The sequence below is a fragment of the Lethenteron reissneri genome, chromosome 33 (assembly GCF_015708825.2).
Source record: "Lethenteron reissneri isolate LAM-NWPU_2019-01 chromosome 33, ASM1570882v1, whole genome shotgun sequence".
In the NCBI taxonomy this organism is placed as follows: Eukaryota; Metazoa; Chordata; class Hyperoartia; order Petromyzontiformes; family Petromyzontidae; genus Lethenteron; species Lethenteron reissneri.
The window spans coordinates 6,642,882-6,666,933 of record NC_083811.1 but is presented as its reverse complement, the minus strand read 5'-3'; the positions used below and the strand labels follow the sequence as shown (position 1 = coordinate 6,666,933).

The 24,052-nt window shown below is 41.4% G+C and overlaps 1 protein-coding gene across 9 annotated transcripts in view; it reads left to right on the top strand.

The window, feature by feature from the left end:
- The first annotated feature begins 2,097 nt into the window (after positions 1-2,097).
- Positions 2,098-24,052, top strand: part of LOC133350269 (neuron navigator 2-like) — a 97,307-nt gene continuing 75,352 nt past the window's right edge. For 8 of the 9 annotated variants that reach the window (XM_061564437.1, XM_061564442.1, XM_061564441.1 and 5 more), the window contains exons 1-5: positions 2,098-2,352; positions 2,931-3,055; positions 4,804-4,915; positions 5,069-5,500; positions 12,886-13,008. In XM_061564437.1, coding sequence (XP_061420421.1) covers positions 2,237-2,352; positions 2,931-3,055; positions 4,804-4,915; positions 5,069-5,500; positions 12,886-13,008 — 908 coding nt within the window. In that variant the 5' untranslated portion in view covers positions 2,098-2,236. The remainder of the gene's footprint in view (positions 2,353-2,930; positions 3,056-4,803; positions 4,916-5,068; positions 5,501-12,885; positions 13,009-24,052) is intronic. The other variant, XM_061564436.1, reaches the window with a different exon arrangement.

Genomic DNA, 24,052 nt, shown 5'->3' with positions numbered 1-24,052 from the left:
ATTACACGTTACGCTATCTATGCATTCTATGTGCGTGTATTCTTCTTTTCCTTCAGCTGAATTGTTGGTTCCTGTTTTCGTCCCCGTCTGTTTTTCAGTACCGATTTGAAATGACCATATATTCTTGTTAACACAAGAGGTTGTCGTGCTTGCTTGTTCTGGCCAGCTTGATAATTGGGTAGCAGGTCTTTGCATTCAGGACAAAGCTGAGTTTTTTTGGGGCGGGCTTGCCTTCCAGTTCTGACCCATTGCCCCCCGCTGTGTCTAGGCTTTGTTTGGTCTCTTCTCTGACCCAAGCCTTTGACCTGGCCACGTGGGGTGCCAGGCTTCCCTTTGTAGATAAATCAGGGGCTTTCCGGCTCTTTTGGCAGAAGTGCTTAACAAAAAGAAATTAATTCTTGTGTTCAAGAGGCCACTGGAAATAGCGCCTATCCTATTTCGATATGTTTTGTTCATTAAAAGGTAAACTATTTAATTTTAGACGATGGTGTGAAGGGGATTGTGTTTTTTCCTCTCATTATTTTTTAGGTCCTTGAATACACTTTTGTGGAAAATGGTTAATTAGGTTTGGTGCTTTGAGAATTGGCTTTGGAATCTATAATTTTGTACCAACTTGCCTCTATTACAAAACTTTTAAAATATGTTGCGCATGTATTTCATCTTAATATTGTTTTTAATGAAAGCATTATTTATTAATTTGTTTAGAAACAATATTGTGTTTGTTGAATGGAAGGGTTTGCATGCAATGTATCTGTATGGGGCCCTTTTAAATTAAATGGAATATCGAATTCGTTTTCTTATTGATGCTGCAATGTTTACAAATATGTTAGGATTACAATGTTTGAAATAATTTTGAAGGTAATCTTTTTTTTGTCTCTTGTAAAAAAATGCAAAATAATAGTTAAAAACATTTAAAGAAGTATAAACGTGCATTATTTTTCCATAAACATTTCTCGAAGTAACACAACAAAGTTCATTATGAATCATGATTACGACGCAATTGGAGTTTGTTAATTTGCCTTAACAGTGACTCAATGGTATTAACGCAATCTTCTTTAAATCCTTTGCATATACGTGATCACATTCCATTATATATATCAAATAATATCATGAATGGATACTGATTGTCTATCTCCTGCCCTCCCCCACCCATCTGTGTTTTCAGAGCTAGCTGAAGGTGTATCCCAGCCAGCAGGCATGAATGGCAATGTGCCTTCTCCTGCTGCGGCGCAGCCGTCTGCCATCCCGCAACCTGGTGCCAGTGCTGGCAAGTCCTGGCGAGGAACCAAGGCTGCCGGTGCCAAGCACAGCGCTGCCCCTGGAGGATCAGGTGCCAAGCAGCCCATACCTGCTGTCACGCAGGCTTCCGCCGAGCCCTCCGAGAGCCCTGCGCCAAAAACCGCCGCCGCGCCTGCAAGCTCCAACGGCCAGAAGTCCATGCTGGAGAAGTTCAGGCTCTTCAATTCCAAGAGCGGCTCCAAGGCCACGTCGACACCAGCTGCCGGCCTTGCGGCGGCATCCGACGGGCCGGATAAACCCGAAGCGACCCCGGCCCCGGTGGAGCAGAATGAAGTGGGAGAAGAGCTGGCCGCAAATGGCCCAAAGATTGCCCTCAAAGGTATTGCGCAGAGGACTATTGGCCGTGCGCTGAGCAACAACAAAAAAACGACAATTAAGAGCGGCGAGAAGGAGAAGGGCAAAGTGGCCACTCCTGTTCCAGAAGCAAACAAAGTGACAGAGCCGGATTGTAGAGCAGACACTGTGCCCGAATCGTCAAAAAAGTCCTCCAAAATCGCCAGCCTCATCCCAAAGGGAGGAAAGTCAGGTCAGGCAGCAGCAGGCAGCGCAGTCTCCAAGAAGGAACCCTCGGCTGGCCCGGGGCCGGCATCCACTGGGATTCCCAAGCCGGGCTCCAAGCTCGCGAGCGCAAAGTCCGCGGGCGGCGCAGGCAAAGAGAGCGAGCGACTGCGCGCCAGCAAGAGTGGCACGCACCTGCAGCAACACCTGCAGCCGGCGGCCGAGAGTCGCACTTCAAGCTCCACCAGCTTGGCGTCATCCGAGGGAGGCAGGGCGGCCGCCGTGCCCTGTGGCCCTCAATCTCAAGCGCCGCAGCTCCAACAGCCATTGTCCACCCGCCGCCGCCAGCGCCGCCAGCGCCGCCGTCGCCGCCGCCGCCGCCACCACGACAGCTGCCCTTACGTCTCCATCTTCTGCCGTCAGCCCGGCGACGGTCTCCATGACAACCAGCACCACGCAGACGACAGGAATCAGCACCGTCGGGGTGCAGCTGCCTCATCCCCAGCAGCAGTACAGCCACCCAAACACGGCCACGGTCGCTCCCTTCATGTACCGGTACAGTGCGGCCTTGGGAAGGCTCGAGCCCTGTAGCGAACGATTAACAATCTTTCTTTGGGCACGTCTTTCTAAAAGTGTGTTTCAATTTTCACATGTAACTTTAATGGCATAGGCCTTTGAAAAATGCAACCATACCAAATCAGGCACTTATCTCCCCCAAGACCTGCACTTGATGATTTTTTTTTAAACACTTTGTAAGTATATATTTTTAATATGTACATGAAAAAAAATGCATTACCTCAATTGTGATTTTTAATGTTCGTGTATATATTACCTGTTAGCGCTATACCAATGATTACAATTTGCTAACAATGTAAATACATAGGACTGCCTTCTTATTAACTAGGCCATAATCTTATTACATGTCTTTTGTTAGCCATTGATAAGTTAAATAAAATCGGTGATGTGTTTTCGGGTTGTGCCGCACGTTGCTCGGCATAACGTCTGAAATTTTGCTCCACGTGCCTGGGAACTTCTTCGGGAAATGAATAAGTTCCCAAAGAAGTGTACCAAGTGAGCTATTACCGCACAAAATGCAACTGCGAAAAAATGTTGGTATGATTTCTGTGCCTCAGGACCCACACGGACTGCGACGGAAATGTGCCTCTGGTCATGGAGGCTGGACAGAACCTGGGTGCTCACTCGGACCCAATCCTGTTCAGCAAGTCTGCACAGCAGCCGTGCGTCGACGACCTGCCTGGTAAAGCCACTGCTGCTCTTGTCTGTTTGTGCTCCCAGTGATTATATAGCTATGCTTGTTTTTGCCACTTTATCTTGGCCTTACGCAGTGCGATTAAGCCTGCTTTGAATAAAATGGGATTCATTTAGGGCAGAGCTGATTCATTAAAAAAAATCAGCTTGCATGTCTGGTCAGCTTTGTTGATTTTTTTTTGCCACTTCATGACTAATTTTTTTTTCTGAATGATATGAGAAAAACGGAATGGCTTATGTAATGATTTAAAAGAAAACAATATAAATACAATAGTATACGTCAACTAACATGTATAACAATATTTATGAATAATTCAACAGCCGTGCACATCTTGATTTTAATATATATTCTATACATTTTATGCTAAAACAACTTTTCCAGGACATGACAGAATTGTTACTCACAAGGCATAGTGTTTCATTTTCACAAGTGTTGTGGTGGAGTAAAATTAGTAACCACGGAAGCAATTACAATAATCCAAACTCATAACAATACATGCTTGTATTGTGGGCTTTAACCGCACAAAATGTATTTAGTACCTACTATTAATACTTTTATAATTAACACATTTCCAGATTGTCTTTTTCGATGTTTTTTCCCCCCTTTGCAAAGGTTTGTGCCACGCTTGCCAACACCCATTGAGGCTAATTATTTTGTATATCTACTGTGGCAGCAGAATTTGGCATTTCCTAAGTAAAAGGAACATTGCATAGATGAGTCAGTGAGTTAATGAGGACCAAAATAGACATTGTTTGTCCCACTACTGTTTTCTATGTTTACTTTGCGATTGAAGTCAAGATTTAAGAGACAAGGGATTAGGCCCAAGAGCTTTAATTGTGGTTAGACAATGGTGTTGGGAGACAACACGTGCACATTGAAGATTACTAAAGGGGGAAGGAGAGTGATAGCTCATTTACAGAAAAAAAAAGCTTTGGTTAATTCACATTTAAATTGGACTGCTTCGATAAGAATGTATAGGGAATCTGCAAAGTGGCATTGCTGGTTTTAACAATGGCCAGTCAGGGACAGCCAATTGAGAGCGTTGTTTCGGTTCCCATTTAAATGTATTTAGTGACGTTTCTCAGGCTGGACTTTCATCAAATTGGGGAGGCTTCAACAACAATACACTTCAAGAAAAAGTTACATGAAAATTTTAATTATAATGCGTCAGTTCTAACGGTGAAGCCATTGTGTTTTGCATTGGAAATTCCAGTGTGATGTTTCTGCTCAAGGCACAGCTGCTATCCTGTAGATACCCATACGGCAGAAGAGCAAAGCAGCCCCATCTGGCGACTAGTCTGCACATGACATGCATGACATGTGGAGACGTCGCTAATCGACTCGGCGTCGGTAGCAGTCGATGGGGGGTCATAGATACGAGTTTTGGTCGTTACTGTGGGAGTCTTACTGACTATAAGAAAGGTCGCAAAAGCGGTAGGTCGCAAAAGCAGAAGCTTGCCAGTCGAGCCGTTGTAAATCAGGGACCACCTGTATTTACTATCTAATATTTGCCATATATTCATTATGAATGCATAAAAATCCATTGTTGTACTGTACACCCATGCTCCCACATCTACGTTACCTTTACCAACCTGCATTGAGCAGCTTAGTGAAATGTGGTCAAAATAACTCGTCCAGCGGTGGATTGGCAATGAACTTTACACGTATGGTAAGTTACAAGCTGCCTTGGCTTCTGCGTGGAGGAGACATGGGATGTGCTGCTCTGATGTCGATAGTAGGGGAGGATGCCGAGACTCGGAGAATGAGAACCGTGAAGAACATCGCCGACTTGCGCCAGAACTTGGAGGAGACGATGTCAAACCTGCGGGGAACGCAGATCACTCACAGGTTACTTGCTACACACCGGTTAAATTTATATCAACGAATCCCCTTTGTAATTTTTTTCTTTCGAACATCGGCCGGTCACCAATTCGTCGTCGTCCTTGACCACGATCGTGGAAGTCACTTCACCGCCCTGCCTACGTTTACCGTTCCCCACAGCACGCTGGAGACGACTTTCGACGGCAACGTGACGACGGAGGTGAGCGGCCGCGGGCTGCTGGGCATGGGCGGGCGTGCGGCCGCCCAGACGCCTCTCTCCTGGCGGCTGGCGCAGGCCAGCAGCCCACGACTGCAGGCCGGCGACGCCCCGTCCCCTCTGGGCAATGGCTACCCGCCCCGCGCCACCGCCTCCGGTCGCTTCGTGCAGCAGGAAGCCGTTGCGGCGGCAGCGGCTTCTGGGGGCGGCGGCGCCCCCGCAGGGCGCTACCTGCGCAGGGCGGTGCCGGGCCGTGGGGCGGGCTGCGGCCAGGCCGGCGATGGATCTGAGCGAGCGGACGGCGAGATGTGCGGCATGGGCGCCGACGCGGCCGGCTACATGAGCGACGGCGACGTGCTGGGAAAGAATCTCCGCAGCGAAGACGTTGCGAGCGGGTACGATACATTTGCCAACCTATTTTGTTTCTTTTTTTGGGCGTTTGCAGGCTAATTGTCTATGTTAAGCATAATTCAGGAACTGTCCTGGCAGTGGTGAACAAGTACAAATAAAAAATAACTGGACTCACCACCAACCTCTGTCATTGACTGAAGAAGACCATTTCCTGAATAACAAGCTTATGTTGTTCTGTATTACTCTACTGCCATCTCCTGTCCATCACACAACCAAAGGTCCACCACCAGCAGTTATTCTCCAGCAGTCTACCAACAAACTACTAACCAGGCTGAGGATTGCTTGGCTTCTGAGATCCGTTGACATCGGGTGCTTCTGGGAGATCTGGTCTTCGGAAATGTCAGGTTATGTGAGGTCTTGGAATAGATTTTAATTAGTGACGGTATTCCATTTGAAGTTAATTACATTAGCCGTGATGTTGCTTCATGTGCAATTTAACCTAACCCTGTTAAATGTGCTGAGGAGGTTACATTTTTTTTCATCCCCAACACATTTATTCTAAGATGAGATATAAATTACATTGAGTAAAAAAGATACATCTCCACATGACCAGAATATGAGCTATTGAATTTTCTTTTTTTAATATGGAAGACTCCTACGATATTCCTGTGTGTCATTTATTAATTATATTCCCTCATAATTAATTTAAGTGACACTTCATCAAAGGCCATTGCCTATCCACTGCTAGATGAAGGTCTCCCCATTCCGTTACGCACTCCTCAACCCACAATGCATCGCACTCCTGGACAGGAAATGATCTCATCACTTCATTTTTGCAATAGTTTTTCTCTCAGATGATGTCTCTAAGTTAGCTTATTCTCTAATCTATGCATTGTCTCCTTCTGTCTCTCAGTGTGATTTCAAGCATGCGTCTCTCCTTTAAGATGTTTGTTTCATTTGTTGTGTTGATGTTTCTGATCCATTTCTCAGTAATTTGCACTGTTTGAAAACTTTGTTCTTCAGGCACATAAGGGTGTTACTTTTCTTCACCGTGTTCAGCTTTCCAAAGGCACTCAATTAATGCCTGAAAGCAAATATATGATTTGATGAATATTTGGCAAAATTTCTACTTTTGCTGTAAACCTGACTTCAGTATGTAATATTGACAATGGGAAGTTGCCATATTCCCTTCTGAGGCATCTTTGGTGCAAATGTGCACATGAGTTTATTAAATAATTTGCGAAACAGCTGAAATGCCACAAAATGTAACTAGTCTTGGTAGAAACAAAGATTAAATTAATGTTTAAATATCCATGAGCTGAACGCAAATAAAATGAAATATTCAGCATTGTCTTTAGCAACAATATATTAGAGTCGTTTTGGCTGAGTAATCGTAATCATAGGTGTTGATGTTTCATCAACATATACTACATTTTAATGTGTTTTAAATACCCTATGCCGGATTCATTGGTGTTGAATAATATATACCATTATCTCGGTTTTGTATTTGTTTCTGAAATTTCACAAACAAATTAATTTGAACAGAATAATTCACGACACATTACATTTTACGATCAGCGGCGGTGTCTGTGCACGTGCTGAATATTTATGTTATTTCATCCCGTGAATATCTGCACCAGTGAATGTGTGATGAAAGAACAAGTGGCAGAGGTAATGAGCAGCTTTTGAAAATGAGCTGATTAGCTGAAGTTAAATTAGGAACTCGGGGCAAGCTGCTGCGATCTTCCTTCGGCATGCAGCCTTGCGACTGTAATGCCATAACATTATCTTGGCGTGCTTCTTTTAGGTCTTCAAAATCTGCAATCTCTGTTAGGTCTTCCTCTCTTTCCAGTTCCTTCCATTTTTCCATCCTATATATGTGTCCAAATAGTGCCAGTTTCCTTCTCAAGCATGATCCGGTTTGGATCCTGCCTGCCGTGTTGTGCAGCACGATGATGTTAATGTCACGCATGTTTCTATGGAATGGAAGTCATTGACCCTTTGCTCAACCATTCTGTCACTAATCCCCTGCGCCCGGTCAGCTGATACGTTTATTATTAGTGGCAGTGGGTCACTGGAGGGCTTCACGTCCCAATAACTTATCTAAGGCTCAGCTCAGCCATTTCGCTTGCCTTGTTAATGTATTATTGTTCTTATGTATGTCGAATACTGAAATAAAGTATTGCTGTACATATTAAAGTGATACCATCTATAGCTATTTAATGTTCATTCAGTGAATGACACATTGGAAAAGGTCTGCTGGGAGATGCAAATTCAATCAACTATCCATTTTGCTAATTTTATTAAAGATCTTTTTATTGTATACCTATTTATCAACTGCCAATTAAAATGTCTGAGCAAGTTGTAGTACCTGATATATATATATATATTTTAACTTAGAGGCAATGTCACGTTTACAGGATTGTTTAGTCCTCATTTGGAGAACTCTTTCAAATCTAAATAATTCATTACTTTTATGTTTCTAAATTGTCAAATCTTGGGCCATTACACTGAGACACATTGACGTTCTCTTCCAAACGATGCAATGGGGATCACCGTGGCATACTTTGTAGCAGACAGCACGCTTTGAAAATTATCGGTAGTGTTCCAAAGCGTTTGCTGGATTTGAACCTTTGAGCCCACGCATGATGCCTCAGTGGCAAGCTTGCTGACCACTTCTCTTTTTACCCACCGTGAAGTGATCTCTTACACTTTCGTTTGACTAAATATATGGAGCTGTTTGCATGTCAGGCCATTAATTTGCTGCTAGAATGCGTCATGACGAGCCCTGTACAGTGGACTGTCACCACATACAGACAGGAATGTGGCAGCCCTGTAGAATATCTACAGCACTGCAGCAGATTCCATAAATTAAAGCTTCACTGGCTGAGTGAACATAGTGAATACAGCTGCAAATGTCATATATTTTAATAGATTTCATATATTTACTCTATTAAAATGTTTCTAAAATCACGTGTCTCATACTTAAAGAGCATCTACTCTTCCATATTAATGACTGAATTGTAATCGCTTATACATTAGTGAATAGTCATTGCACAAGGTAAAAACAATACTTCTGTGGCGAACGCCAAACGTTTATTGAGGGATGTGCTTCGTACAGCTGCATTCATAACACTCACAGTGACTTTAGGAAAGTGTTAGACCGTGGGCTGGCTTGAAAGCATATGCAATCGTTTATATCGACACATGAGGGGCCTACAAGATAATGAGGATCAGAATCAGAATCTTTATTTAGACTGGAGGAATCAAGAGTATGGAGGAATCCTATGAGCTATAAAGCTCTTTTAGTATGGGCAGGTCAGCAAGTTACGACAGAAAACAATACAAAAAACGATTGGAGTGCAAAATAGAGAAAATGATAACCAAGTCACTAAATATGAACATATAATTAATTGTTTACGTCCAATTCAGCAAGATTGTGCAAGGCAACAAAAAAACCCCAACAAAACGGTCCCAGACCGCACTAAATAATCGCACCTCCGATTAGCACGGTCGGCTACGTACGGTGCGAAAGAAGTTCAACCAACATACACACGGACATAAATGTCCCAAATATACATTCAGCTGTATGGGTCTCATCAATTTGAGTAACCTATTTTGAACACATTGCCGCGGTAGCGTTTGGCAGACGGAGCAGTTTGGGTTGCAGATATGTCCAAACACGCTGCCACCCCCCCCCCCCCCCCAATTTTCAAAAATACAACCCAAGCCAGATGCCAGGCCCACTTTCTTGTCTGTCTCCCCAAATCCCAGGGATGGATATCTGTCCAGCTCAGTGGCATGGTGGTGGTGGGGGGGTCTCATGAAAACAAACCAAGTTCACCTAGTCGATGACAGACCGTCCTGTTGGGCATATCTCAATTTGGAAGAGGAATTTTGGATGGTTGAATGTTTGACATTTCCCTTGCGGCTCAGCAGTGTCTCGTCCAGTCAAACCGAGCAGGGGGCTCAGCTCTGCCCTTTTTTCCAATCACCTCTTGCTTTCGGTTCATGGAGTTCGATAATGTTTCGCGGGTAAGTTTGCATTTTTTTATGCTAAATTCAGTTAAATGTTGTAGAACCTTGTTTTATTGTGCTGCATCATTCGGTTGAGTCTTTGTTCACAGTTTGGGTTCTATTCAGCTGATGATTAATATCGGTGATGTTGTGAACGCATAGATAATTATTACAGATATATTATCGCGTGACGAGAGGCGTAGTTTCCTTAAAAGAACAAAAGAATCTTCAAAATTGGAATTGCAGCAATTGCCATTATTGCTGTGACACAATACTACTTGTGAATCATTTTCTCTTGAGATTTTCAAAACCAATATGGGGGGGGGAAGTTATTATTGTTTTACATTGTTAATATTAAGTGTATTTGTAGAAGAGCATCAATGTATAAAGTCACGAAATGTACTTATTTATTTTAAAATACTGTACATGGACTATATAGGGATACGTATTTCTCTTTAACGACGCAACAGAAATACACACCCACACACACAGATATCAAGAAATGACATAACACCTTTGCCATGTTGACTCCAGATAACATAACTTTTGTACCGTAATGATATTTATATGACCGCATTTTAAACAGGGCCCAGTTTTTTCTGTGTAGTTGTAGGATAATGGGAATGTGTTTCATGTATGAAATAGAACACGGTTTAAAAATTGAGCGCTGAAGAGTGTGCATTCCCCTCTTTACGTTAAACCAAAAACAACATGGTTGCTGTTTTATGTCTTGCCTCACTCCTTCAGCCTTGGTAAAGTTTTAATCATACCACCGGGATGTTTTTTCTAGGGCTTGTTTGGGTGGGAGATGTCCAAATAGAGGATCAAAGCAAAAGAGAGATAGGAACAAACCCTTTCTCTGGCCTGAAGATTTATTGCTTGGGAGGTCATGACTTTATTACGGGAAGAATGTCTTTGTTACCCTGCCTAGAGGTTGTAATAATTTGCCAGAAGCACTGAGCGGTGTAGCTTACTTATACAGGTGTTGGTGGTTAAGCTTGAGATTTATTGGATGAGCATTTTATATTTTATCAACTAGATTCTGTAGTGCCTTTGCTTTAGTTTATCAGTGGTTTCAAGGCAAGGGGCTATTGCACATGATACTGTATAGCCCATTTGTCAATCCACTGCTGGATGAAGGCCTCTTCCACACTGTGTGGGTTATGGGGGTTATTTGACTATACTTCTCCATGCTGGTCAGTGTTGGTTGGTTATTGTTGAGGAATTACAGAAGAAGAATGGCTTTTGCTGAAATGCCCTTAGATATCAACCATGCCCACAACAACTGGATTTAGTTGTGCATGATGGCTGCCTATCCAAGAACTATCCAGGCTGAAGATGTGATTGGATCAGACACATTCCGGGAAATTTTGTCAAAAGCACGAGCAGCCATTAGTGTGTTAAAGTAGAATTTATCTCTTTTTTAGTTAAATTTATGGTAAAAATATTATATTTTAAAATGTCTAATGAAGAATAATGATGGACCATCATCCTATTTTGCAGACTGGTAATTTATCATTGTGTGCATATTAATTGAAGTAGACTTGTGTTTTATGATTGTCTGCAAAGTAATTTGTAAAAATATTTGTAAACAATTCATGAGACTTTTTGTATTTACCTTATTTGTTTATGTATTTACAATGTATTTATGAATATAGGACATAATTTAAATAGAGCGAAAATTAAATGAGAATTAATTACCAAAAACACAAGTGGTGACCCTTTTCATGTATGCATTTTGTATAATTGGAAAATTGTTTACGTAAATTCAGAACTGTTAAGACAAGCTGCTGCTGCCAGCGCACGAGTGTACACAATTCGAATGCGTGGTTTCGCGTGGCATGCAATTTCACGTTTCGTCAATACCGGTACATTAATTAGTGATCAACATGTGCGTATGAGACTGTTTTTATTCTGAGCGACTGCCACGCTTCAACGAGTTTACTTTTTGTGTATGATTAGCACACTGCTTGTATTCTACTGTTTGGAGCTGCTTAACTCTTCGTGACACTCTGTGACCTCCAAAGGACCATGGCAAATTTGTTTCCACCTCTGGAGACAACTTAACCGATATAAATTGTGTGTCCTGAACACAGCTTTGGGATCTCGGATCATTTGTTCACAGTGTCAGTGTAGCAACTGGGAATGTGAGCTCTCAGACAAAGAGGGGTTATCTGGTCACTGCTGGAAGCCGGGGTCAAAATACGCATTAAGTATTGGAAGTGGCCTTTTTTATGAATTCAGACGTACTTTTTTTTCATCGCGATGTAAAAATCCATCTAGAACCTACAAATAAACTAATTTAATTGCTCCATCTATTCTGCGGCCATAATTTGAGAATTGTTATATTGCTTGTCTGCCACTCGATCACTATTCTCGACCATCGGACATTGTTATGCTTGTTGAACGTCTCTCGCACAGTGTGTAGACAATTGCGCTAATCGGAGGTACGGGGCGGGAGGACAACAAACTAAAAAGAAGAAGCAGTTTTAAAGAAATTCATTTTAAATCTACGTTTAAAAGTGCGTAGCTCCAGTGGATTCCTAATATCAAAAACGAAGAGCATTCCAGACGACCGCAGAAGCGCATCTGAAAGTGTGTGATGTAGAAGTGGCTGTCTTTCATTACTTTTTCCAGCACAGTGTCCAGCCAAAGCTGGCAAACTTTCTTACATTCTCTTATCCATGTGTTCTCTTCATGTCCTCAATGTAATTCCAAGCATGCATCTTTCTGGGTATTTTCGTTTTTTGTTCCATTACTTCCCTTCCCCCAAAGTAGTGGCAATGCGTGTTATGAAACAAGTATTGCAATCACATTAGAAAGATGATTTATAATTTTTTGTATTTTATTGATTAGAATGCTCCGCTATAGGACATCGCACATTTTATACAGTATTGTTATTTTTTTCACTGACAGGGCCTCGTTATTTAGAAAGAGTGATTTTACCAATAACATCTGCCAAACCAGCAGTATTATTTTTTAACACGCCTGACTGCTATTGAGACGCAGAAGGTCTATACTCATCCAGAGGCTGGTAAACTAACACAAATATTATACTCTTTTATGGAGATGTGGAGGTCTGCTTATTTATATTATTAACCAATGCCATAGGTGATATCTGTGGCTACTACAACAAGTTGATGATATACTGTCAGTGCAGATCTTAAAGGTCACGTGTCTACCGTGCAGCAGCTGTGGGTAGAAAGTGTCGGTGAGGTGTGGTGCCAGGAGTGGCTTTGACCCTGGTGACATCTTGATCTATGTGGAATTTACCAGAACACACTTATCCAGACGGTTAGCAAATAGCAAAAAATGAATACCATTACATTCAAACTGCAATCAAGACATACATATAACGTGTGGTGTGCCATCTGGCCTCCGGAGCTCACGTGTGTTCGTTCCTCCTTTGCAGCTACATGACGGACGGTGGCTTGAGCCTGTACACGCGGCGACTGAACCGGGTGCCAGACGGGCTGACGGTCGTGCGTGAAGCTATGCAGCGCGGCGTGCCCCTGGCTGTGGGAGACGCAGACAGGTACGTGGTGCCCTGTCTGCCGAGGCACCGAGAGTGATGGGGGCCCCTCGTTAGGGCCTGGTGGGGCTGGGCTCCACTCGTGAAATGACAAAACTTCCCTGCTCATTATAGAGATTATGAACTCCACACACCCCCCCTTCCCTCCCCATCTCTTCTCCTCACTTTCTCCGCACGTCCCCTACCCCCGTGGGCTTCCATACCCCACCGATATATTTACCCGGCCACCACTGGGTCAACCACCACTGGGTTTGAACAAAATGTGGTCACCTGAACACAGCTGCTTGCTCTGCATGCCAACATACTCCTTATGGCATGCCAGCTTCCCTGAATAATTTTTACCGTTTGACTATTAAAAACAAATGCATCTGCCTGGATGGCACATCGGTAGAGCCCTTGGCTTGTAGTCGGAAGGCTACCAGTTAAAATTCTAGTCGTTGACTCAACTCATCATCCATCCTAGGTCAATTAAATGAGTACCACTCTGTGGGCAAGTCCACAGTGGTTGTCCTATGGAACAACTCATCCCCACCATAAGAATGTGGAATATCCATCCGTGGCTCAGGGATATAGTAAACAAGAGGTGAGTGCTACCCCATGCAAAATTTGGTGGCAAATTTCAAGTATTCAGTGACATTTTTGTGCAGTGATAATTCCAGTTAGGATTTCTAGCAGTTGCTGCCACCCTGCTGAAAGTAACATTTTGGCTGAGGGATAGCATGTAGCTGTCGACTTGTACAGATATATTTTGTACAATATATGTGCATATGTCAATTTCTATTGACATCATCTTATACATTGCTACAGAATACATCATGCAGCATAGTTTTAGACATGTGAGGAACAGAAAAGGAATGTATCATGGGACTTGTTTTCCAGTATCAAAGTATGGTGAACATGCAAACAAACAGAGCATGTTAGTTTGAATGTTCACCACAAGTCCGTGTGGTTAATGCAGACTTGATTCCTTGCAAAAGGTTTCTATTTTATTGCGAGAAAGGGTGAAACCTATTCTTATTTTTCATGCGAAAGGAATGCATCTATGCGAAGTGGTGTTGACTGTCACAATTCTGCCACAACGTTTGTGCGCGTCACGATGTCAGCACACAGTTTTTTTGTGGCTTCCTGTGCACTCCACGTTTTTGTGACTTTTTGTGGGTCTAGACTAATAAACGCTGTGTACGTTTGTGCTTTACATATGAAATTGGATTTACAGTAATTAACACAAGGTGGCAGCATTAGTATGGATTTATGGAGATGATGGCCAAACCCTGCATACAACGCACTGAATAAATATATAATCTTTTACATAAATATGCCATTAAGCGCAAGAGGCGCAGTTCTCAATGCAGTCGTACACTCGTATCTAGAAATTAATATTGCTAGCACACGCATTGAACATTTGCAATGAACTATATTTGTGAAAGCTGGCCATAATGCCAATCAGCATTCAAGATATATATCTTGGAATAATTGCACACCTGCATGAAGAGTAAATCAACTCATAAGCTGACAGTTTTCCCCATTATAATAATTGTAAAAAATTTGCATGCATCTGTTCACGAAAATGAGAGACCATTTCCAGTCGTTACACGAAGACGTGGAGCCAGGCCCTTGGGTCCCTCGTGAGCCCAACGAAACAGATGAAGCCTTCAGCTGTCTCTTTAAAAGTGGTTGTGAATTTAATGCTGATTCTGCTGCTGCTGCTGCTTACTTGTATCAGGAGGCAATTCCAAATCATTGGAGCAGCCACAGAGAAGCGGCGCTCTGCCTGGACCGTCTTGGTTCGGGGTGGGGAAGGGGGGAAGTGAGCAAGTTGAGGGATGAGGTCGTTGAGGAGGACAGCCAGATATTGTGGAAGGCCATGAATTAGAGGTGTGTCAGTGGTGAGTAGGAGCGCAAATAGAGCCAGCGGAAGGAACTTGCTTGGGGAGTTATCAGAAGGATAGGTGGGGTGGGTAAAGATGGGAGGAATATGTAGGAGTGAGATGGGTTCCAGCGACAAAAGAGTAGAAGAGGAAGTGATGTCAGTAAGGACATATTCTGATAGACCATGTGGACTAAAAACGCATTGATTGATAATAATTGTGCTTTATATCGCGTCATTCATGCAAACTGCATTTCACAACGCTGCACAATCCGCAAACACGGAAGTGTGTGTTAATGAAGATCTTTTCAGCGAATGAATGCTTGTTTATACATGTGTAAAGAAACCGCAGCACACGGAGAAAACCTACAAGTGGAAGGGGGCAACACTATTCCGTACAGATGGAACAGATGGAGTTTATTCCACACTTTGCTGTCCCACGTTCTCCTGGCAAGCCAGGCTATGGCACTGTGACCCCAGTGGGAAGGGATTTTCGCAACATTTGTGTATCCACTTAGCCTGCCCTCCACACAGTGCTTGATTACAGGCGTGCATTGCGACCACTCCCCAGCTGATAATGACACACATTCTTTTGTTGAAGACAGGTCAAATAAGGAGAGTAGTTTTAATCATTGAAGTGTGTCCTGAATGGGTTAAACCCATTGTAAAGTAACAGCCAAATATTGCTTTGCAGATAAAGGATGTCTTGTCAGTGTTGGAGTTTGGTGCGAGATGTAACTATGACTAATTTTGTTTGCACTCCCAAGAGTTTAAAAATGATGTATTAGTCATGTCTGATGCAAAGAAGGGAAATAATTATATGAGCAGAAAAATGGCATTGAACGTGTGAAAGTTGAGCACCGTGTCAACAGGAATAAGCAGGAGAAAATATGGAAATATACGCGGCACACAAACATTAAACAGTTAATAATAAAATGTTTTCACAAATAGCGTCGATTCATGGCCATTACTCTGTGATGTTTCTGCCCAGGTCAGTGTCTTGCCATGGTGCCTGATGAAAAGAACGTTTTAGTTCAACGCGTATTGGATCTTTGTGTTCAGGGATTGCAGCTGAAATTACTTTGGTTTATTCCCCATGTAACATTTGTGTGTTCCATTTGGATGTGGCCACAGCTGCGATTTAAACGTGTGACCTTGGAAATCACAGCGGTTTATTTGTAAATTAATTTATGTTTTCTTTGCCCCCCCCCACTCCCCTTCCCCATTATTATTGTCCTGGTGATCTTAAAGGAAATTACATATAAAACTGTTGGTAAGAGAATTCGTGTAATTTAAATTGGCTACTCGACTTATACAATTGCGTGGGGGTGATAGGTTGCTAGGGGATAGAATGGAGACAGATTGGCACAGTATAGAAATAAAAGATAAAGCAATTAAATATCAGCATTCCTCTGTAACAGTTAAACTGGCATGGATTATTGGCATGGATTATTCGAGAGTATATTATCAAAACGATATTTTAATTAAGTTTTGTAGTACTTAAGTATATTTCGGGAATTTCTACCATATATGAATGATGCCCTTGAAAATACATTTAAATACATATAAAAAGAGATGTATTCAACATTTGTCCATATTTACTTGAATGTGCAATTCCAGTACTATTTTTGTGGAGACAATTTGAATTCCATGTGAGCCGTTTTCCTTTTTAGCATTACACATTTCCCTTCAGCTGTGCCACGAGATAATCTTTCCACAGGAACATGTGGTACGAGTCACAGCATCTCTTTCCACCTCCAAGACTTGTGCGAGGTCTTTTTGGTGTGAAGTGATGCCATTGGCATTTTAGCGTGCATAAGGGCCTATGGGTCCCTTGGCTGTGCCTAAAATGACTCCGGCATAGTTCGTGAATTCCTTCTCATGCAGTTGTCCAAACAAGTGAAGTCGTGGTTATTCAGCTGGAGTTAAAACCAGGATGATTAAATAAGCAATGTCATCAACGTGCATGTAATCAATCACGGCCCCGCCCTTAGGCCCTTGGGTTGGCCCTGATGGTGTTTGCCTGACCTTGTGGTGGTCCAAGTGGCAAGGCAGGGCCTAGACTCTAGCTTTCAGACAGCAATTGGTGAGTGGCCTTGCAAGCGTCGTCATCCTTTCAGGGCGATGATATTGAGTTATTGATTGACTCATTTATTAGCTGATATGATTAGTCACTGTTATAACCAAGGTCACAAATAAGTATATGATCCATCTTTTTTAGCTTTTTAAAATGTAGACCACTTTGGAAATGCTTAGGTGCACGTCATGTAGTGTGTATTTAAAGTTCAATTTCTAAGTAAGGTTTTGACATTGAGTTTTTTGATATACTACAGCTCATGGAATTTCCATTTGAACGGTTGAAATGACCTTGGTTTTCAAACGCAGCTGGTTAGAAGAAGTTATTCTGAAATTGCCATCAGTGTGCATGAGGGTTTGCTTTTATTAATCATCCATATAATTTACATTTTACGTGTTTTAAATTATGCATATTAGATAAATGCAGCAGCTTACTTTTTTGTTTTCTGCTATGGAAGCTTTCTCAATGTTGGGTGTATATATTTTTGAGATGCTTGCAGAGATTTGAGCAGCATTTTATGCTGGTAAGAAAAAAAATCAGCCACTCCGTTTATGGTGAAGCTCACTGGGACATCTTTGTGATTTATATTCTTCACGAGGCAGCGTCTGGCTATTGCCACCGAATGTGTAGTTTCAGATTATAATGGCTGTTCTCAAGGTTTTGTTTATTTCATTTTCAATGTTTTAATGGCCTTGGGCTTGTATTTAAAAAGGCAGATACTGCGAGAGCCCCGGAGCACGTCTGTGAAAACTCATCACCAACAAAGTAAAATTCATTGTCATATGTGGAAAATTCTGACATTATCAATCCACCGTTTCTTTAAACTGAAAGTTGGAAAAATAATTTAAAAGATAATGATGAAAAAAATTCTAATTCTTTTAGTTCCATGTATTTCCTGTGCATTGTTTTGTTCGAATTAAAATGTCTAGCTATTGAATGTGGTGTTAACCGCACAGTTAAATGTATACTATAGCTGGGTGTATTAATGCTACTACATTCTATTTTTGGGGGAATGTTAGCAAGCTGCCATTTCATATATATTATTCTTATTTCTTGATGATACTTTGTACATATTTAACAATTCATTTAATAGATATTGTGCTTTAATATTATAAACCCGTGGCTTTGCACTATTTTTAAACAATTGTTATTGAATAATTGTTCTCATTGAATAATTGAATAATTGTCCCTGGCAGTTGATCTTGAGGAACAGAGGCACGAGGTTGTCGATTGGCAGGTGACTTGTGGTGGGGTAAAGTGTGGGTAGAGCCACTTCTTCCAAGACGTCCGATCAGTGGGAAGAGTAGGCCAAATACCATTGATAGAGGCTCTCTTTAGCTTTGTATCTATGTTGAACGTCTTTCGCAACGTACGTAGTCGACCGTACGAATCGGAGGTGCTCCTTCTGCGAGCAGTGGTGTGATCAAGCAATTTCAGGACTACATCTCTACCTAACAGGATATATGGCACAGTGCAGGTCCACATATCATTCCTGGGAATTTCCAGTGGAAACACTGATAGAGCTCTTGTGATGGGTGTGATATGATATGCAGCGGAGAGTACGTGACAACAGAAAGCATACAACATTTTCGAGTTCGCCCCCCCCCCCCCTCCCCATGTGAGCATTTGACATTTTAGGGTTGCTTTGGTTGACCTTTTCCTGGCTGCTTTCAAGGTGTGATGGGTTCATTAGGCAATGAAAGAGGGCAGTTCTCATCATAATAATAATAAAACTATCAAGTTGAACAAGCCTCATGTACAGTATCCTAACATTTTAGCTGTTTAAAAAATAATTGCGCCAGCCTTTAGGCAACTTGAAAAGCAAATTAAATATGTACTACTCCGTACACTTGGCATATACTGTAGATATGAATATAGATATGAAGAGAAAATTTTATGAATATAAGTTAGCTGCATAAATGAGTACATAGTGCTTTTCAAATGATCAAAATCCTATTTTAAGGCCCCTATTTTTCCTCAACGGACAAAGCCACTTGTTCTAGTTCAGTGCCTCTTGAATTTGGTGTAATTTTGTTATCGATTAATAATTCATAACCTACAAATAAAGTTGCATTTGTTTAGCCAAGATATGCGGTTATGGTATTGCTATTGTGAAACGCTGCTGTGGCGTATCTTGTTGAATTATCCCAATAGTTGCATGCCTGCATGTCCAGACGGAGCAAAGTGTTCCAATTGTTATTCATAACGGCACCAGCGGTGGTTGAATTGGTTAACCCATACGTGGGATACAATTAAACGTTGAAAAGTTTTACATTTCTATGAACCGATTTGTTTTAGTTTATTCGTTCAAGGGATGACTTTTCAATACAAATTATTAAGGAATTTGCTCATATATGTCTTTGTTTACATCCATGTTTTTGTTAATTTATGCCTTAATTTTATTAACCATTGTGTGATTGTTGACATAAAACTGTATTTGAATGCATTTCCTTTCATGTATTTATACATTTATGTAGGCATCTTTGTGGTTAATTGTGAAAGTCGCAATGCTTATTCAAATACGAATTTTTTTATTTACTCATACATTATTATAATGTACATTATGTAATGGATTTTGATGGATTAAAATTATTTGAAAACCGCGTTCTGATAATGCACATTATGTAATGTATAATTCGGGTAGCATGAACTTCAACAACCTGAGTTTGATTCCGAGCCAAGGTTAACATGAGCGGCAAGTAACATGAACCTGTTCTGGGCTTCCTCTTCACCAATCTGCATTAACCAGCATAATGAACGATGCTTCCTACACCTCGATTAACACGGTTGGCCACATACGGTGCGAAAGAAGTTCATGCACACGTGACCAGTACAGCATTGAGAGGCCTTCATCTTGCAGTGGCTTGACAAGGTAGCTGTTAAGTTGATAGCCTTGAACACGTTCCACTTTCTAACCTTCAGGCTAAACCAAGTCTCCAACTCTTCTTACTAACTATGCCTCTGGCAGTGGCCACATATGTCATTGTTTCCAAAATAACTTTAACGTTAATCTGTCTCCAAACAGGCTAAGCTACAATAGCGCAAGCAAGCCACTCTCGGCATTTGGTTGTGGAGATGAGTGCATTGTTCAGATTACCCTGTGCCTGTATATTTTGTTTGCATTTCTCAATACAGAAGCACTGCAACTGGTCTGATGGTGCATGGATTGAGTTTAATTTCTACAGGATTGTAAAGGATAGGAAATTATATTGCATATCAAGTGCATTGTTCAGATGCAGTGTGCCTTGTCTGTATAACACAAACCAGGCAAACCGTATTCCATTTCGATATGCTTTTAAGAGAGAGGATACAACCTTGCAATTATACATCATCTCAAGTTTTCAGATATTGCTGCCAGACCCTGTGCCATGTCCAATATCAATTAGCACATGTTTGCACACTGGTTTTGTATTTCGGCAAAATGGTTTTAAGTTGTAAAATACTTTGAATAACACTTTGGACTAATCCACACAACATTCCCCTATTCTTATCCCGAGGAGCACTTGATGCCACAAAGAATGTGTGGAAGATTTTCAGAAAGTATTTCCATTCATGTAACGGTGCAGATGGAATACTAAGAATGTTACGTAATGCATTTATGCTGCTTTTGCCATTGCCTTTTTGGGAAGTATTTCTGCCGCAGAGTGGATACCTATGATAAAGCGATCTGCTTAAGGGTTAAAGTGACCCAAATAGGTATGTAATGACTCCCAATTGTACATTTGTTTTTAAAAATTCCTTTATTTACATAAACGAATGCAGGAGACCGAGTTATTTAATTCCATTTGTATTTACACATACAGTATTTTTTTTAAACGTAACTTTCTTTAAAATCTTACTTAGACAAATGCCACCTGCGTGTTTTCCACTATGAATTGTTACTGTTATCCTTCTGCAATTTATTACGCTGCTGCTAAGTTTTATTATCAAAAGCAAGTGATGGCGTTTGTTCGTGTGTATTAACCCGCAAAGATATTTTTGCATAGTTGCTCACGTGTCGCCATCATCATCCTCATCGTTAGCCTTGGTATATCTACTGTTGGATGGTCTCCCCACAATACCGTCACTTTCATGCCTTTGCCATCTCACTCCTGCCCGTGAACAGATGCCACCGCTCAATCTTCTCATTGGTCATCCTGCCAGGCACGTTCTCTCCTTTGGCTGCCATTTTATCACCAGTCTCGTTCATCCACCACCATCCTTTCTCTCGCGACGTGTGTCCTGCCAAAGACAACGCATGGACAGCGTTGTGGGATGCAATTAGCACGAATGACGCGATATAAAAGTTAATTACTAAAAAAAAATTGCCAGTTAATCTGACTGGTGATTTGTGTTTATTCTGTAATTTACACGCTCCTCTTTCTCGCGGCGTAATTCCAGTTACGTATCTCTCCATTCTTCTATGTGCACTTTTCAGCTTTTCTATTTTATAGAAAAAAATGTCAATAAGAGCACACTGCCAGTTATGAAATTTAGTCAATCACCTGGACAATGACAAATAAAATGGAATGAAAGCAAAACAGCAGATGTTGAATTGGCCATCATTGTTAAAGGTAAAGGGAGGTTTTCATTTTAAATCCAAATCATATTATTAATTTGAGTAATAATCCTGTATAATTATCGAAAAGCGTTGTTGTTTAAAACTCTAAATTGACTTTGTTATTTACAAATAAAATGGAGTGAAAATTATTTTACATCGATCAGGATTCGTTTGCTTTGTTATCGTTCAGATAGTGGTCTATAAAACATACTCAGTGGGCAGTTTTTTTCTTTCTATAAGTTGATGTAAAGTTTTGTTATATGCCACTGAATGTGGGGGGGGGGGAAATGGATGCTTTTGCCCAAAAAAGATACACCCTGAATGCTTATTACTGGCCTTCCCGAGGAAGGTTTATCATCTACAGCGCCAGACTTTTATTAACTTTCTCCCGACCTGTATAGTAACCCGAAGCAGCAACATTATACTACAGTGTGTGCATTCATTATAATGACATATAACCATTGCCCGAAATGTAAATTTGTAGACGGTGTATCTGCAGTTATCCAAAGCCCAAAGTAACCGAATCGCTAAATCACTTATGAGTGAATCTCTAATTGCTATTCATAGGCCATACAAAAGAAGTACGCTATGTTGGTCTTTCCTATGCATTCTCTGATACTGCCAGTGATAACTCGCATTAATTTAGCTAAAAACACCTTATAAAAAAATGACTTGCTCTGAAAATCTAATACTTTTGCCATGAAATGTGATGGGACGGATTTAAAAAAATGCACGAGCAATTCTTTGCACGTGCATTCTAAACGTGTGTTCTATAAGCGTATGTGTTGAAAAAAATCAATGGAAAAAGCTTTCAGCTGCCTCACAGTTAAGTGGAAAGATGCTGCAGTTGGATTGAAAGCGATTATTTGAAGATGCAAAGGAATTTGCATTCATTAAGCAAATCTAGCTTGGCCCCCTTCAGGCACTCCTATTGTGTGTCCCTCTGCAGTCAGCCACGTAATTAATGTAATGGCAGTGGGTAATCGCCACTTTGTGAGTCATGAGGAGTGGAGCTAATAGACCTTAGCCAGCACGTGGGATTCTCAGTCCAGCAGGCACAAGACATTTTGGAGGATGGAAATGTTGCTTCTAGCTCCAGCCAATACATCTTGCGAGGGTTTTTCATGCCACCCCCAGTGATTGGCTGTCAGGAACCCATAGGTCGCGACACCTTGGTAATGGAGGAAGTTCATTGAATGAATACGGTTTTATAGATGTGCATATACAGCACATAGGTTTAAAATCTATATAATTTAAAAACATATAGCTTTTCCCTCTGGTATGCTTTGCTTGCACTGTATGTCGGGTTGTTTTATGGTATACTGTATGTGAGAAAAACGTTATGGTTATTTCATTGAAGAAATTAGCATACTTTATATTATTCGCCTTTCATCAGTGATGTATTTAACGTGTGATGTGCGTGCATAGCTTTGCGCTTTTGTTGTTGTTCAAAATTTCTCTGGCGTAGTGTTCATTTGATCGCAGTTGGCATACAATCAAACACATAGGCAGCGTTTTTCAAAAAAAATCTTGCATTCTGCCGAATTCTAATAACTGCGAGCGATCGGCGTTGGATCGCAGGAGCAGCAGCAGCAGCAGCAAAAAAAAAGCCCCACACCATTTTGTAATTGTGACGTGCAAGTGCGATTTAGAACTGGGGGTGCTGATGGTGGTGGTGGTGGCACAATGAACAAAAACATTCATCCTTGCTGTTGTGATGCTGACCGGCACTGTGGCATTGGTTGCTGGGCGTGGCTTGGCTAAGTAACGGGGCACCTGCAAGAGCTGGGGATGTAGCTTCAGGCGGAATCCACAGAAACCCACCAACACCGCCACCCCCCAAAAAACGAGAGAGCGACTGGGGAAGCTGCTTTTATTCTGTGCTGCTCAAAGGAAGGGATTATTTATTGCTTAAACCTTGGGTGAGTAGCTTCCACTCGGTGGTCCCGGCGTTTGAGATTGATTAATCGCTTGCATTGTTTACCGGTTAATGTTTTTTTTGGTTGTTTAAGTAAATGTATTGTATTCTGTTTTACAGAGGAAATGTTTTTGTAAGTGTAGATATATTTTTTTTAACGTTGAAATTAAATTGCAATTTGTGCGTCGCTATATTGTTCCATTTGATTTAGCGTTGTGTTTGTGGTTGTTGCTTTTCATTGCTAGTTACAAATTGCAAATTTCATTTTTGACATTGAGGGTTGATTAAATGTAATCGAGCTACGTTTAACACTTCAGAAGTGTGCATAATTACGCATTTTTGTAAGTGTAATTTTTTTCTTTTGTCAAGAGATATGTTAACTGACCAACGGCTACGTAAAGTGATGTATTATGTGCGTGTTTAAAATCTTGTATCGACACTTAAAGGTTATAGAGTAACATTTTGCGGACTAGATTGCAGTGCGTTCAGTTTGAACCTGGTTACAGATGAGATTGGTAGCAGTTAATGCTCAGAAAATTGGTGTCAGAGGTTGTAAAAAAATGTTTTCCCATGGCCGGATAGCGTTTTAAAAAAAAATTGAAAACGTTGAGATAAATGTACCCCGAGGGCACTCTAGCCAGGAGA